The sequence below is a fragment of the Boleophthalmus pectinirostris genome, unplaced genomic scaffold (assembly GCF_026225935.1).
Source record: "Boleophthalmus pectinirostris isolate CB_2022bp ecotype Guang Dong unplaced genomic scaffold, ASM2622593v1 HiC_scaffold_13, whole genome shotgun sequence".
In the NCBI taxonomy this organism is placed as follows: domain Eukaryota; kingdom Metazoa; phylum Chordata; class Actinopteri; order Gobiiformes; family Gobiidae; genus Boleophthalmus; species Boleophthalmus pectinirostris.
The window spans coordinates 17,535,098-17,553,578 of NW_026571036.1; the positions used below are offsets into that span (position 1 = coordinate 17,535,098).

Consider the following 18,481-nt stretch of genomic DNA (forward strand, 5'->3'; position numbering starts at 1 on the left):
GATTCGCAGTGACTGGATAAAGATACCTGCCACCTTGCACTTTGAAGATCTGGGATTTATTTTTGAATGAAAATTACTTTGATTTGGACTACGGATAACCGGATTTGCGAGCTGCTCTGAATGGATGTTGACATGTATTCTACCTGTCGATATGAAGGTGGTTTAGCACTCAACATAACCACTAGTATTTGACTTTACGATGTCTTTTTGTGATAAAGTGAGCCTCTTTTGAGTAAGGAATAAGTTGGAGCCAAAATGACGACCAATGGACCTGTCATCGTGTTTGAGTGGCTCAAAACGCTACAGCTCGCCCAGTACGTCGAGTCATTCGTGGACAACGGTTACGATGACCTGGAGGTGTGCAAGCAGATCGGGGACCCGGACCTGGATGCCATCGGCGTGTACATCCCTCACCACCGGCAGCGCATCCACGAAGCCGTGCGCAGGCTGAAGGATGAGGCGAAGGAAACTGCCAGCGGTCTCTACTTCACCCTGGAACCTATGCCCCCCGCCGCTGACATCTACACGAGCCACATGGTCAGCCAGTACGAGTCCAAACTCCGGAGCTCCAAGTCGTGGACCGAGCCTCTCAACGAGCGCGCGCCGAGGAATGGAGGGTACACGATGGGCGCGCAGAGGAACCTCACCCTGGGTAACCGGAGGGACGTGACTGTCTACCCGAAGCTCAAGCTCAAAATCATGATTAGGGATAAACTCATCAGAGACGGTGTGAACCTGGCCCGGCCTCCGTACTCCAACAAGGTAAGAGCTGCGGGCACGTGGAGGAGGGCACTGGGGTCACAACACTCTAACGTCATATTGTGCGAGGCTGACGCTGGACTGGTTGCCTTTACGTAGCCTATTTTTCTATTCTAGTCTAATAGGCTATGATATTGATTTTACTCAGAAAGAAAAGTCACCCTGTTACTCCATTAGTGACATGACTAAAGATCACTTCATATAGCTAGAGAATGCCCCAGGATGTATAGCTAAGAGGTAGGGCTGTGTGTAATGTATTGGCAGATTACATTTAGTGTCATCCTGGTGTGTCAGGTCTGAAATGTAAGGCTTTTTCATTCCAAGGCAAATCATATCGTTTGTGTGGCTATACAAGAGTGAATTTGAACTCGTTTTTTGTCTTTTTGCTGATCTTGCTGCTAGAATGTGCTGCAGGGAATTGTGTAACTTGTGGCCTACAGGTGCATGTCTCCGAAGTAGGATTTAAAGGGCCCATATTAAGCTATTTTCTGATCTGTTACAATGTTGTCTCCTCATCAAATATATATCTTGAGTTGTGTTTTGTTTCATTCACTCATGTTTAACACAATCCCTGGATGATTTCATGCAGGGCTGAAATCATCCAAATGATTCTAATTGCCAAGATCTACTGAACTAAATGTAAAAGGTTGAAAACTTGAAAACTACCACTACTACAAGTGCAAAACACTTTTACATTTCACGATACACATTTGTACAAAACACATGAAACACTTGTACAAGCACCGAGACAAATTTACATGTGGCAAAAACACAAATACAAACCCACAAAACACATTAACAAAAAGTTCTTGACGGAAAGGGAATGTCCTAAAAAGCAGAAAAGACGAACGAAGTGCGGGACAAGCAGGAAAAGAGATTCAATAGAAATTTCATGTTTTGTAAATTTGTTTGCTCATTTGCAAATGTGTTTTATGAAACTTGGAATGTGTTTTCAAGATGTAAATGTGTTTTGTTTTTATCTCTGTGTGTTGTGAAATGTGAAAGTGTTTTGCACTTGCCAGCTACCGTAACATCACAAGGTGGAACAGAACATTTTAAGTTTTGTCGATGTAGATATACTTATAATAAAGAATTACTCAAACAAGTGCATAAAATAAACACAACTCTGGGTATGTTTTTGATTAGGTAACAACATTATAACATGCCTCAAAGCTCACAAGAGTCATTTTGTGTAATATATGATCTTTAAGTGTGTAAAATATAATAATTTGCTCATTTTATTACTTTACTTACTATTTTTACTACTACAAACCACCGATTGTATTTAGTCATGAAAGCTTGTAAACTACTGTAAGCTTTGCAGAAGTCAACTCAAGTCAACTGTAATATTTTTATGTTACTGCTACAAACTCCAAATTTATCATTCACTCAATCTTTTCCTCACATCTTCAGAAACCTGTCCGCTTCCATTGATCCATAATAGATTCATATTTAGTTCCATGTCTGAGGTTGCTCTCCGCTGACTGATTTTTAGAGGTAGGCGTATTGGTATAGTGCCAGCGGTGGTTTGTCTGGCATCAAAGCACCTGTCAGCACCTCCGCTTCATCCATCACCCTGCCTAAAACACCCTGTCACTCACAAGACGTCTTTCCAAAGGGCACAACTCACTCCCAAAATCAAAGTAAGGGTGAGGAGCTGTGCACTAGGTAAATGTGAAATCTAAACACTATTTTTGAGAGCTGTGGCTGGCCCAGGGTGAGGGATGCGCTGGAAGTGGCAGTAGATCGATAGACTGAAGAGTATAAAGAAGATTTAGGCCTCTATTATTAATCGGCCTGGCCTTGGCTGGATCAACTCTGAGTAAATAAGGTTCTTTAGTGTGATGGATGGATGTCAATGCAAGGTACTTTGAGCTAATGTACCACAGAGCTACGGGGGACTACTGCAACTACTGCTACACACTGATACTGCTGTAACTACTATCACTACTGCTACTATTACTACGACGACTACTGCTACTAATATCAACTACTGTGTGATGCAATCTGCACTTTACTACGTCTTAAGAGCAACCTAATCAAATACTGACCTAAGGCTGGGTATCATTAAGACATTGTTGATATGATACAGACCTCGATACACAGGCCACGATACGATACATATCTCGATACAGTGCACTTTCGGTTCAACATGATATATTTCAAACCGATTCAAATCTCTTGGTACGATATTTTCATGATATACATCTCATGGTACAATATTTCGATGAGTGGAGGCTAACGAAACTGTTAATATGCTACTTTTTCCTCTTAAAATGCCTTGACAAGACGTAAACCACAAAACTAATACATAAAAGAACTGTTATTTCTTCTTATACTTTACACTGAACTGGAGCAAAGATCATGGTCTATGTAGTTCCCTCTGTTTTTTTAGCTATTGTCGCACCATAACTCTTAATTTAAGCAAAGAGACTTGTAATTTGATATAGTGTGAGAACTTTGTCGATACGATATCACAATATTTCGGTCATTGTTACATCCCTAGTAAAAAATAATGGCTAAATGATGAAACAGTGAAAATGTCAAATGTGTTGCATAAACGATTTTCCTTTCTCTAAAAAGCAACAAAACTGTAGGGCTGTAACTAAATTATTTAGTGAAATATACAAAAAAATACTCTTGGTGATATATCGATACAGCAGTCCGCGATATCGATACTGTATCGTCACATTAAACGATATGATATATATGGATATTTCGATATTTTCGCACATCCCTATACTGACCACATACTACATTATACTTGAGCGATTACCATTACTACTATGAGAAGAACTACAGCAATGCAATCTTTACTATATGTATTAAGACCTGCCTCATCAAGTGACCACTTCAAATACTATTACTACTACTACTACTGAACTACTTCTGTGTTACACTAGCTCCAGCAGGCTATTACTACGACTCCTTCAATAAATTGCAATTACTATACTGCTTTTATAACTATTACATCTAAAAGCACTACCATTACAACCATGCAGACTTTACCAGTATCACTACTACTACTACTACTACTGTTACTACTGCTCCCACAACCAGCACTACTACTACTTCTACTGCTGCTACTGCTACTACAACTGTTTTCACACGTCTGGCTCTGACCTCCTTTCACTGGCGTTACTGTTCAGCCTGTTGTTTACATACTGGGGAGCTGCGTGTGAGGTGTCGCTAGCACTTCAGGGGTCAAAGGTGAGGTTCTGTTTTGGTTTGGCATAAGGCCTTAAATGAAGCCGCAGTTACAATCGTTGTCAAGCTCACAGTTAAGGGTGTGAATTGTATTTGAAGTAGCTGAATATGTTGATGGTGAAAAATGAGAGTAGATTTATCATGAGGTACTATTTTGGGGTAGTAATATGAGAAGTAAACGCTACTTTTACTGCTCCCAGATGCACGCTTACTATAGACCTGACCAGTTTGATTTATCTGAGGCAAAAACGGTTGGTATTTATGGTAGAAGACACCATCAAAATATGTTCAAATCATATAATGCATAAATGGAGATGGCTAACCTGCTGGCCGCCGCATTCCAGATAAAAGGTGAGCATGGCCGCGCTTTCAGCTCCATCGACCTCGGCTACAATTCACTTTGTATTGAAAAAACCTTGCCCTTCTCGTTATAACTGCTGCTGTCAGACTATTAATTTTGGTCTTAAAATGTGCTCTAGGTGATTCTGGTGTTTTTATTTCACAATTGTGTCTGTAAATTATTTCACTAATATGGAACTCAGCTCGAAATTCACCTTGTAACTGCTGGCCTCGGTGAGCTTCATTTGACTGGAGCTGATGTCACACTCGCTTATAAAGTCTGTGGTGGAAATAAATAAAAAAGCATGGACTGTGAAAGATATTTTTAACAGTAAAACTCAACAGACTTGCCTCAAAGTTGATTTTGCTTGTTTACTGTTATTGAAGACATTTGAACACAATGTCATTCAAAGGTGTTGCATTGTTTTTATAACAAGTCATAACATTTGTAAAACTGGTAATTTACTACTTCTGTCAAGAGTGGGGTTTTTTCACCCTATTTGCTGTTTCACACTTTCTCTTTGTTTGTTATGTCAGCTGCTCCTGTGTGGCTGAAGTCCCTTTTCATTTGGCTTCTCTCCCGTAGTCTCTCCTGTCCACTGCAACCACCAGGAAATACAACAGACTCAGACAAACAAAGGAGGTGCAATAAATAGAGTTAATAGTTAATAAAAGTTTAAACTGTAAGGCAAGGCAAGGCAAGTTTATTTGTATAGCACAATTCGTACACAAAGTAATTCAAAGTGCAACTGTAGATGTTGGTGGGAGGTATTAAGGACATAAGAAGATGAAATTGGAAGGCTGAGGAGCCTGGTGATTCTGCTGTTGTGGAAGAATGTTATTAGACATGATTGGTTGTTGGTTGAATTTGTAAGCTGTGATTGGTTGAGAGTGATAGGTAACAGGAATTGGAAACGAAGAGGGGAATTCAGTTTACAATTGATAACTGGAAAAATAAGTGTATGTAAGTGTATTTTCTTGACCATTTTGGACCATTCTCGCTCTTAAACCATGAAAACTAGGGATGTAACAATAACCGAAATATCGTGATATTGTATCGTCAAAACTGTCACAGTAATATTGAATTACAAGTTCCTTTGGTCAAATGCATGGTTTTATAGTAGCAACAACTAAAAAATATAGGGAATTACATGTTCCATGATTCATTTCAGTGTGAACAACATGAAGAAATGTCTTTTTTCATGTTAATTCTTGGGATTATGATAGTACTGAGTCACAATTAAATCTTGTCAAGATATTTTAAATGCAAAAAGTATCCTGTCTACAATTAACCACTCCAAAATATTGCAATAAATATCATCCCATGAGATTTGAATATCATTAAATCCCTAATGAAAACCTTGCTACTCAACCTAGGGCTGTGCAGTTTATCAGATTTAATCAAGATCAAGATTTAATCATTTCTAATAGTAAATAGTAATATCTTTGTTTTTTTTATTGTCAGGTCTACAGCCAATCCTCTGTTAGTAAAAGCAGGTGCTTTTCAGCTTTTGGAAGAAGAATTTGGACATTTATGTTAAACAATATAGACTTTTGGTAACTGTCTGTTCAAGAAATGAATATGATGAATGCTCAAGAGATGAATACTGGCATTTTACTAGATTTTGAATGTCCTATATTTTGCAGAATTGACTCTTGTGAGCTTTAAGCCATGTTATAATAGTATTACCTCCTCAAAAACATACCTGGACTTATGGTTTATTTCATTCACATGATGTTTGATTAACCTTTATTATGAGGCTGTCTACATCTCCAAAGCTCCAAATGCTCTGTTCCTGTGTGAAATATTGTGCAGTCAGCCTAAATATGCCGAATTTGTGTGCTAAATGTGTATGAATGAAACACAACACAACTCCAGGTATGTTTGTGATGAGGAAACAACATTATAACGATCAGAAAATAGTATAATATGGGCCCTGCAAAATTAAACTAAAGCAAAAATGATGATTGATCTATATGACAGAAGTAAATCCTGATTACATTTTGTCAAATCCTTTAGCCCTAACTCAAACTGTTATTTTGTCCTTGGGTTTTCACTCTAGTGTTTCCCAGTGCAAATGGCAGAGAAAGCCCTTGACCGGCATCCCAGTCCCCTGAAACCAAAGCTGCACATATAAACACAGCCAAGAGAGCTTAACCCTGCAGAACTCACACTTTGTTTTAGTGCGGGGCTGACACATAATCCCTCACAAATCCCCCAATGAACCTCAGTGGGATTCACAGATAGGCAAAGTGGCAAAGACAAAAAAAGGGCTTTCCAATGTGATGCAGTTCAGTAGCAATGCTTTAAGCTCATTTGGCTGATTTGAAAGGAGCGGATAGAAATTCACAGATACTGGGTTTTATGCAAAAGTGTACGGGGAATCGCACACACCCACGCTTTGGACGGCAACCTAGATTTTTTTTTGAAACGGAGATTAGCGCACCCCCTCTCTGCAAATGTACATGTGCGAGACTTAGCAAGCGTGCAAGGTACAATATATAGGGAAAATTTGAATACGCATATAACCTATTTCAAAACAGGCTAGATGTTTTGGCGAGTTATGTGAAGCTGTAAATGAAAAGTCTTCACTCAATTGTGTCATAGTTGCTTGCGCTCTTTCTTCATTGTGAGAAAATCACTCATTTGATTCTCTGGCTTTTCTGTATGGTGTTTGCATGTTCTCCTCGTGTCTAAGTGGAATTCTTTAGATCATTGTTTCCCAAAGACTGGGTCGCTAGAATTTTTCTGGGGGGTCATTTTTTTTTGTCATGATCTGCATGTATGTTGAAATGTTAAGACGTGTTGTATAATTTCTAATCTTTTTGTAATTATTTTATTGACTGTTTTGTTCCAATATTGCTGGTTCAATTGAATGTTGAAAAGAAAAAGAAATGGGCTACATTTAATGTCCAAATAGACGACTTATGGATCCTTTTTATTGCTAGTTTAATTACTGTGTTTTTTTGTTTAAAACTTTGAGTAATACTAATAGTTCAAAGCAACACGATCACTCAGCCAACAATAAAATATCCTCATTAATGTTCAAATCCACCTTTATTTTGTGATTTACGAGTATGTCAATATGTCAAATCAATATGTCTATTGACTTGGGTCACAAAGGTTTGTGATATATATGGGTCCCCAGAAAAAAAGTTTGGGAAAACCTTATTTAGATCCTTCTGTTTCCCCTCTAATCTAAACATGCACACTAGTTTAATCCTTCATCTATGTACATCTAATCATGAAGCAATAGCTCAAGATCAGAAGATGGGTTCCTGTGTGTCTTCAGTTGAAGGTTACACCAGAAGCACTGAAGAATGGGTCAAATGCAAAGGACAAATTTCCCATTAACAATATTGTAATTCCATTGATGATGTTGCGTCCTTGGGCAAGATGCTTGTGTTGACAGGAAGACTAACTATGACTTGTTCGCTATGGGAACCAGACTGAATCAAAATCTTGGCTGAAATATTTGATGTATGGTTATCTAGAGCCAAAGGATTTGTCAAGGTCTTCCTCTGGGTCTTTATGAGTGAGCGGGTTCTCCAATAGAGTAGAAAGGCTCCCATCCCATTGCATTTTGAATAGTGTGAGAAGAGGATGGGGTGAGTGTAATGATTGGTGTGTGGATATGTCTGCTCTCTCTCTGCCCTTGAGAGGAGAGGGCACCCCCAACGGAGACGGACTCAGCCAATTATGGGATTTATCATGTCAGCCTGGAACTAAAGCTTCCAGGGCTCCATGATATTAGAAGGAAAATCTTTATTACATGAACAATGCCGTTTAACTTGTCAATCCTGGCTTTATTCAATTTTAGTTTTTTTCTGCCCAATAATACACAATACAAATATCGGCTTTCCACTGATCTGACCTGTAACTTGGTTTTGGTAGCATCCCTTGCTGCCACAATGTGAAACATTCCAGGCGAAGCAATAACATCTACATGGATTCAAGGAGTTTATAGAACAGAACTGGGCATTGTACAGCTCCCAGGCCACATACAGCCCTTTGGTTGACTCTGACCGGCCCCATTTAAACTAATTTGGATTTACAGAATAAACATATGTTATAATTTTACCTCATGCATGGACTAACGCTGCATTGCTTGCTGCGGTGTTTTTTTAAAGTTTTTTTTTACATTTTTTGTAAGGCAACCACAGTTTTTGATTGCTTAGTCATAACATAAACTCTTAACAGTCTTACCAGCTTGTCAAAACAATCCTATTTACTGCTTTTTATAAAGAAATACAATTAACCCCTTAACGCTGACTGTCAGAAATATGTAACAAACTCTTCGGATCAAGATATAAGCCAACATAGCGGCTGCAACCTTTGGCAAGCACTTGTTTCTAGTTGTCGCAAATTTGTAACATACCCAAATTTATATATATTTATTATTTTTGCTATAGTCAAATTATAATCTCAACTTAATTTACCATCTACTTAAATGCAAAAAACACACAATCAACATTTTTTACATACATCTATATAAATTCAGGTGTTAAGGGGTTAATATTATGCAGAATTCAGTTAAGCATTTTAGCCTGGCTCTCCACAATTTTTTCTGTTTCTCATGTGGCCCCATGGAAAAAATAATTGCCCACCCCTGTGACCCTCCACGAGAAAACACATTGCACCTTTCAGGTTAGAGTGCAGTATTTTGCATTTAAGCTGTATTTAGGAAGGGATACAAGACTCATCAAAGTAAAATGCACTTACCACTTTAATCTGGTTAACTAACCGCCTAAAAAGAAATATTAACCATTTGGTATATTTTTGGCAGTCATGAGTAACCTGTTATTACTGAATGTTGCATTAACAATTTGCAGTTTATGACAGTTTAAGACATATTTCTATTAACCCAGTTTATCTTCCGAAAAGCACATATTATCTTTTGGTGTTTTTCTTCGTCAACAACCATTTACCAAACATTTTCCCTTTAAATGCTCAGCTGGGTGCAATAAAATACCCACGGTCCTTTGCACAGGCCCACGGAGACCCCTTACCCCTCCATGAGATGATTCCTTCTGATGTAAACAAACCCTTTTCTTGGCGAATCTCTCATTGGGGAACAATAGTGTGCAGAATAGTGGTACACTGTTGGTACTTGGGAGTCTTGAGTTAAATCACAGGATATAATAAGGAAACGACTACAGGAGATGAGTGAGGAGACTTTATGATATGTGTCTCACTGGGTTGAAGTCATTTGTCAAGTGTGATTTAGCCCTCCAGTCATTCTTTCTACTGCGCTGTTAGCACTGTTAGTGACACTGACAGCTGCTATCTTTCAGTCGGGATTCTACTTTTTTTGTGTGGTTATAAAATGCAGAAATTTCTTAGACAATTCTGGTTTTAATCAGTGTGTTTTGTATTTTTCAAATGTTGCTTTTTTATTAGATTTTTTTCATCTTTATTGGAAATTTTAACCACACATTTGTCCCAGTCTAGTGTTGGCAGAATACAAAAATTTGATACTCAATACCGATTCCAATACCATAATGAAAAAAACACTGAGGCAATAGAATGTGATTTTCAACATTAAATATTTGTGCTTTCTTTTATATTACCATTGCCACATTTACATAAGAACTTTAATTCTGAATAAAAATTTATCCCTCGCTTTAAAGAGACTATATAAACACTTAATTCCTTATGATTATTTGGAATTAAGCTTAATTCCAAAGTAAGTGGGTGGTTTATTCTGATTATAAAGCCAAATTAATGTATTCCTTGATCATGTAAATGTTTATTCTTCTTAAAAATAATTCCGGTCTTTCAGCGCATGCTCGTTGGGTCACCCTTCTGATGTGATCCGGACGATCCGGCTCCACCAGTCCTCGCTTTGGACTTTCATCCACTGCTCTTTGGATTTGCGAGCGGGATGCGGGAGTGGGCTGAGGTAGAACAACTGCTGACTCAGTTTGTCTTCTTCCTCCCTTCTCCGACACTCTTCCCTTCTCCTCCTCAGCTGACAGACGTAAAGCGTGATGATAGAATTCTCCAGCTGCTGCTTAATTATCATGGGAACGACTGTGGAAAAAAGTTTGTATCACATTTATGTCCATGGTGTAACGAAAAACCGAGATGACAAAAAGCCAGTAGCAGCGGAAGTGTGTGTTTTCTTCTAGTAGATGGAAATACGTTCATGCACTCCCTGTCCAATCAAAACCCTTCTCGACTCCCTGACGTTGAGCAGAATTAAATAAAGACTATTTCACGTGTTTTCCATGTAAACCCCAATTCGGAATTATTACTTCCATATAAACTCAAAAGGAGAATATTTTAATTTCAAACTATTTAACATGGCCCTGGTGGTGTTATATCTGTATAATGTAATACCTCAGTGGTCCAGATAGTTTCCATAGTGGTTCAAGGGTGTATCCTTGTCTAAGTGCTGTTATATTTATTCTGATACACTTCAGGATTATTCTGAAGCTATTCAGGCAAGGTTCCTTTCTGTCTTGTGAATGTGACTTTTTTAGGGTGAATATCTGTTCAAATGTTACTTACAAATGATACTTACAAATTTGATACTTCTGACAACCATATTCCATTCTTTATTAGAAGCTTTGTACATCCTACTTTAGGCACAAAGTTACTGAAGGGATATATATTCTAGCAATCTAATTTGTATTGTAGAAATGAAAGATTATAGTATGAATTTATGATGCAGTTTCTCCATAATTTGTGTGGTTAACCTAGATGTTTCCTTTATAGTGTGCACTGCTGCTTTTGCGTGGGGAATGTCTATAAACCAGATATGGCAAATATGTGTTGAATACAGTTATAAATTATGTAATAGGCTTTTTTCACAGGGCACTTTCCATTTGACCTTAACCTCCATCTAAAGCTGTTGGCGTGACAACATATTAAAAATACTTTCACTGTGTAATCCTAAGTCCTGAACTTGAACTCTTTTTCCTACTTTGTCAACGTCAACAATTATCCGCACCCCAGCACATCCCAATTCAAGAAGACATAGACTCTCCCGGTGCTTTTTGGCCTGCTAACGTCTAAAACAACAGGCCCAGTCAGTCATAATAGCGCCTCATTGTTAAGCGCTGTGTGTCGGGAGGAAGAGCTAGCTAAACACTGAGAGATTCTCTATTGTCTGATGGAGCCTCATGTCCTTTCAGCCACGCACTGTTTTCTAGTCCCAATTTCCGTCTATTGAAAGAAAACGCGAAGGCAAGTGTCCAGTATTGTGCCGATGGACGAGCGATGATAACGACTGTGGGTGTCATGCCAAAGAGTGGAAAAAAATAGAATCGTAAATAGTATTTTTTTATTTTTTATAAGGGGCTTTTTGGTGCTGCTTGGGTTTATTGGGTGAGCAGAGTTGGCAGGTCAAGGCCTTTCGCTTATTGCGTTGCAACAGCTGACCAGATCCCATGGGTGGGGCACATCAGAGAGTTGAGAAGAATGCGAGCAATGACCCAGAGGTGTCGCAACAGCTGTGGACAAAAGATCTCGTAATAGTGTTAGCGCTTAGCATTAGCGGCAAAAGGGAAGTGCTGGAGTTACCTTATACGCTTCACTCTCACCTCACTTCCTGTCTCTTATCGTGATTAATATCCTGCCACTCTCACCACCAGGAAATGAGGTTTGGTTTGAAGATGACCTGTACTGCACTCCGATGTACTTTAAGTGAATGAGGCTTCATAGGACAACGGTATAGAGTCACGCTGCAGATTAAATATAGTTATGTATGAGCTCGTACGCGCTCTTTCATACAAGTGCGGTACAAGATTACAACATTACAAGACTTCGGAAAACATGTAAAGAGAATTTTGTTTGAGCTTGGTGTAAACTGAATGTTATACGCACACTATTAACTATCAATCCTGGAGCGACGTGGACACTTTTAGCCTCTTAAAAACAGTTTATAAAAGGAATTAAATATCAGTTTCATGAACATAAACAATACAGCCTTTTAATCATTGCCATTAAACACAAAAACTCAAATTTCTTCCACCAAAGTCTGAACTCTGCTCCAAACCACACGATCTAACTGACAGGGGATTGGCTGTGGACCTCTCCATTAAAAATACCCAAGCATATCAGTGACCATTCAAATGGACTGAATCTTGATTAAAATTCTGATTTGATCTGAGTCAAATTCGTAACAAGAATATTATTTTGGGCCTTGTGATCAATCGATGAATCAGAACATTTCCTGAAAATGAAAGTGGTGTTAAAACTTTTGCCGTACAGCAGGAAGGTCATTGGGTTCAGTTTCTCGACTGGGGAGTTTGCATGTTCTACCTGTGTCTGCCTTGGGTTCCTATGGGTATGCCAGTTTGGCCTGCTTATTTTTCACTAATCAAGAAGTGTTTGTTAGCATGCTAGTTGTCGTTCACCTACCACGATGGCAAAACTCCGATCTAATCTCTTGAGTTGTGAAAAGTGCTTCATCTCAGTAAATAATTGAGACGTTCAGAATGTTTCAGAGGTAAGTGAGGAATAACTTTGGACCACTGCAAATGTAAAGGTCCATTGTGTAACTTTTCTGGTGGGGGGTCCGTCAAATGCTTTTCTCCATGCTTTGTCTGGAATGTTTCACAGTATGATATTAAACCTTTCTATCTTCATGGAGACCAAACCAAACAAAGTTACAGGTCAGATCAGAGACATCCCAACTCACTGCCAGAATGCCTTGAGCAATAAAACCACCTGCAATTTAATAAATGTAAAGAGGAGTTGTCATACTGTGGAAAATTCCAGGCAGAGCAATGACATGTCCATAGAAAATAAGCAGGGACCAAGCAAAACATTAAATTATGTCAGTAGGCCTATACGCCAAAACTAAAATGACCATTCCAACTTGTACCTATGGCTTAAAGTAGCAGGAAAAGCCTTAGACCACCCTCATAACTCTAATAAAATAAGCCCATAATACTTTCCCACACTTACGTATAAGTCACTACATTACATCCACACGCACCTTTAAGAGCCGTTACCTACTCTAAAAACTTCATTTCCTCTTCGGTCCTCTCCACAAAAGTGCTTTCTTTCATTGTGTCCCGGGCCTTACCCCTCCACACTCGGACGGGGCACAGTTCCATATGGAGAAGTGAGCCCTTCCCACAAAAGCAGTTTCCATGTGGTTGTGCTGAGAGGACTGTTTGCCTAGTCTTTTTAAGGACTGCTTAAGGGCACATAAAGAAGGAAGTGGTGAAGCAGCTACGCCATTGTTCAAGCCGGACGCAGAAAGTCAATTAGCAAAGAGAGTTCATAAATAAGTTTAGTGATTAGAATGTGTAAAGTGTCTTGGCTAAGTGCTTCTTATAGTAAATGTCTCGCTTTTACGGCCACTTTGTAAAGGACGACCTCGAGGTACTGACTATTGGAAAGCATCTGGGAGAGGGCATGGCTGATCTCTATCTGGATGACCTATGACCCTGGACACTGTTGACCCATTGGGGTTTTATAAGGGGCTTTGATGTGCAGTTTAAGGACAGAAAAGCAAACTCCACAGTATGCTTAACTATGTCAAACTTTATTTCATTAGCGGCAAATAGCTGATAAATACTACTACTTTTGTATGTTCAAACACTATGGCGCTTCAAATGCTTTTTCTTTCCTTAAGTATTTCGATTATATGCCAAAAAGCATTCCAAAACCAATTTAATTTAAAAACAATTCATACTATACTCTCTACAACTGTACAACTCACGCTTATGTAACAGATAATACTCCCTACAACTGTACAACTCGCTATATGCCAATAATAGAAAGGTTAAAATAGGAAGTTAAAAGTTATTAGTTTATAATTTAGATTTAGATTTTAAAGGGACAGTCCGGAATTCTGGATATAGGACCTCATTTCCTAGTGCGCCAGAGTGTTGGAGACGTGTGGAGACATTTTAAAAAAATATTCCATCCAGTCCTTGTATTTGCAGAGGTCGCTGGTTCTAGGCTAGTGCATGTCAATGGCCATAGTTAGCCTGCCTACTAAAAACAGTCTTACCTAGTCCACAAAGCACCTGAAGCAAATCTATTATAACGCCACTGTCAATGAGAATGTCAGTGTAAGTAGAATGATTTTAGAAGTAAAACTAACCTTCCATTTGAAGTATTTATGTCTGAGCAGCAGCAGCGAGTTGTACTTCCTGATAGAAAGCTTGGCAGCGGCGGACTGATATCACGTAGCACCTATCTTACCAGCGAACTAAAATTTTGCTGCTGCTGAGAAAATAGTCCCTGAACATGCAACGATTCATGCGATGCAAGGTTAGTTTTATTTCAAACATTATTCTATCGACACAGACATGTACGTGGACAGGTGTAATTATAGATTTGCTTCGAGTTTTTTGTGGAGTGGGTAAGACTGTTTTTAGTGGCAGGCTAACTATGACCATTGACATGCGCTAGACTAGCCCCAGCGATGTCTGCAAATACAAGAACTGGATGGAAAATTTAAAAAAGTGTCTCCACACGTCTCCAACACTCTGGCTCACTATGAAATGAGGTCCTATGTACACAATTCCGGACTATCCCTTTAATGCGTTGCCTAGAATGTTTCAGTACAGCTTTAACATATATTGCTTTAGAAAAATGGGCCAGTAGGGAGACCGCTCCGCAGATCTGCCCTGTAACATGTCCTGGTGTCACCTTTTTTTTTTATTTGTGGAGATGGAGAAGTTTAATCCCATATTGAGGAAGATTCCAAGCAAAGCAACAGCAATATCTCCATGAAGACAGGAAGGTGGCAAACCCTCCACCAGAAAAGCTACATGGAGGCCTTTTAATACGAATGGGCCAAATATGCAACAATTGTCAATACTTGAATTTTCAATTGTAAATAGAGCAATACTACACAACTTTTAATAACTGCTGCTCTTGCTTCTACCACTAACCGCATCTACTGGTATCATTCACTGTTACAAAGTACAAAACATGCGGTTTAAAATGTGCTTGAGTAAAAATAAGTAAAAATGCGACAATTGCTTTTTACATTGATCCAAAGAGCCATACGAGCTGCAGAATCTCCTGTATTGTGTTCTGCTTTTGTACTTTAGAGCAGCGACTTGGGGAGTTGAGGCTGTCAGTGTGTCTGTCAGAAAACCCTCAGACCGCGTCTCCTGGGAGCGTGTGTGAATGTGGGAACGCAGCTTTATGTGTGTGTGTGTGTGTGTGTGTGTGTGTGTGCGCTCCTCCTCCCCGCTACAGAGGACACACAAGGCTAAAGCTGCTCTTTCTCATATGGTCCACTTCTGTACTGAAGACATCTGAACAGGATTTGAAGGATATTCTGCATTAACATGTATAATAGGTTGTCATTTAAAGACACAGTACGTAACTTTTCTGATGAAGAGTATACACCGCCTGCTTGTCTCTGTGGAGTTACTGGTTTACTTGCATTGAATGTATCTATCATGCATTTATTCAATTAGGGGTGTAAACTATTGATACTTTACAGTGACATCAAGCTGGGGGTGTTCTATGTGTAGCTCTATGGTGGAATGTTCAGGATTTACCATGCTGACACAATTAGCAAACACGGTCCAAAAAGTTTTAAGATTGTCAGAAGTCATGAAAAAATAAAATCAGATTTAAACAACTAATTTCCAAGGAGCTTTGATAAATAGGAGCTTTCATAGTCGTGTTTAGGAGTTTGATTTTCAGCAAAAGATGAGAGTGAGTGTAATTTTATGCGTGAGAAACTTGAGTAACAGCACATATCAGCTCACCAGTTCCAGTTAAGTCAGTTCTTTATGGTCAGATTGTGTCAAAGTAAAGCTCAAAGTGAAGTCTAACAAAGCCTCAGACAGAGCATGCCTACAGTCAGCATCACACCTCCAGGAAATGTTGATGACCTCAGCTGCATTAAGTATCAACAGATGTACTTTTCAGAGTGAACTTTAAGGATACTGCTTGTGTCACTGGTCATGGAAACTACTAAACACATCGCAGTAGCAGAAGAACTCCCACTGACACACATTCAGAACAGGAACATTATTAGGGCTTTTCCAGTACAAGGTTTCACCACAGCTAAACACCCTAGATAGTTAAATACTGAACATTATAGCTAAAACAGACTGCACTAAGTTTACGTTTGGAAACTACAAATTAGCGTATCAACTATCAGGTAATGACAGAAATATATTTATGGTTTTCAGGCAAATAATTTTTCCCTAATTTGCATGATTTTGTGAGGACTTTTCCCCGTTCAAACGATATAATCATTTGTTTTGCGTGGCGTAATTGCTATGGAGATGGAGGACCGTTGCCATAGCTTGAAACCCACAAATAGCCATCAGACTGTTATTTTATTAGCCTATATAGTTAGCATGGAGCAGTGGTTTTTAAACTTTCCAAACCAAGTACCACCTAAGAAAATATTTGGATTTCGTAGTACCACTAGCTCTAAACTAGGCCATTAATAGGACTATTCTAGATCCAAGCCAGGTCTTAAATGACACATTACCAATGGTAGAAGAAGTACTGTAGTACTAAGTTTTGATAGTTTAGTAAAAGTACAGATACCAGATGCAGATAGCAAGTAAAAGTATCAATAAAAATATCCACTTAAGTAAAACTATTTAAGTACATTTTTATACAGGTACTTTAAGAGTAAAATGTAAAATGTAAAAGTATTTCATGTAGATTTTGAGATCTAATAAAACTTCAAATGTAGAGATGGTGTTTATTTATTTATTTGTTTAAACTATGAACATAGGCTTTTCAGCAGGTCTTAAACAATAATAAATACTTTTACTTTTCAATCCAGTTCAAACATATAGTGGAGTAGAAAGTACAGGTACATGCTCCCAAATGTAGTGAAGTAAAATTAAAAGTGTCCACTTTAAAATGTACTTAGGTAAAGTACAGATACCATTTTTTAAACTTAGGTACAGTACTTTTACTTTCTTACTTTCCACCACTACATACGACAACATTCCAATCGTACTTTTACAGTATCCTGACTATAACAGGAACTTGAAGTAACAGACATAAATAGATGATACAAAGTGCTTTTACTTTGCAAAGAGCCATTCTCATTTCAATATTTTGGGATATTTTAAAAGCAGAATATTGAAATTTTAGCACAGAAGGTTGGAGGAAATCTGAAAATCTGGCAGTGGGTTGTAAACATGTTTGTTTTTGACACGTTTTCTTCTCTGCTTCTCTCACACTGTCTCACGATCCGGGACAAACAAACAGCAGCTGGGCATCTCTCGCTTTGCTTCACTTGTGCATAGTTCTGTAATATAGATAATAACACCACCAGGATCCATTTCTGTTTAAACTGCACAATAAAGACATAGCGATACGGCTGGGTATGTTTAATCAGAAGGTCAGTCAATAAAAGCATGTGGTTTGGAGCAGAGTGCAGACTTTGGAGGAAGAAATTTTGCCACGATTAGGCTATGATAGGAATGGTCTAATATGGGTACAATACAATGTCTGAAATCCCAAGAAAAAAGACAAAATGGATTAAAACAGCTAGAGATGTAATGATATCCAAGTCTCACGATACGATATCGTCATGTCACTGTACGATATTTATTGTGATATTGTGGGAAAGCTCACGATATGGCAGGGAGGCTCACGATTAGGGGTGTAACAATATCCAAATCTCATGGTACAATATTTTCATGATATACATCTCACGGTACATTTTGTTTATGCTATCAAAACTGTTAATATGCTACGTTTTCCTTTAAAATATAAGACTTAATCCAAAGAACTAAGACTTAAAAGTGCTTAGAACTGTTATTTCCTCTTGTCTACACTGAAATGGAGCAAAGGATCATGGTCTATGTAGTTCGCTCTCTCTTTTTTTAGCTATGGCTGCACCATAACTCTTAATTTAAGCAAAGAGACTTGTAATTCGATATATTGTGATGATTCAAGATATTATTGCGAGAACTTTGATGATACAGTATCACGATATTTGGGTTATTGTTATATCCCTAAAAACAGCACATTTTGAGGGAGCTTTGATCAATACGAGTGTTAATTTTCCAGTTTAGACATTTGAATTTCAACAAAATGACTAAACTGTAAAAATGTTGGCTAATGGTTATTTGAGTTGGACTTGTTTAGCAGCACAAAATCATCTCTCTTGTTGTAGTTCCAGCTAAGTTAGTTCTTTCTGGCCAGATTGTCTTAAAACAAATCTTAAAGTCTAACTAGAGTAACAGAGCTTCAGACAGAGCAGTGCCT

The 18,481-nt window shown here is 38.5% G+C and overlaps 1 protein-coding gene across 1 annotated transcript in view; it reads left to right on the forward strand.

The window, feature by feature from the left end:
* The first annotated feature begins 255 nt into the window (after positions 1 to 255).
* Positions 256 to 18,481, forward strand: part of sash1a (SAM and SH3 domain containing 1a) — a 262,733-nt gene continuing 244,507 nt past the window's right edge. Inside the window, exon 1 of the mRNA XM_020918832.2 lies at positions 256 to 762. Within this exon, the coding sequence (XP_020774491.1) occupies positions 256 to 762 (507 nt within the window). The remainder of the gene's footprint in view (positions 763 to 18,481) is intronic.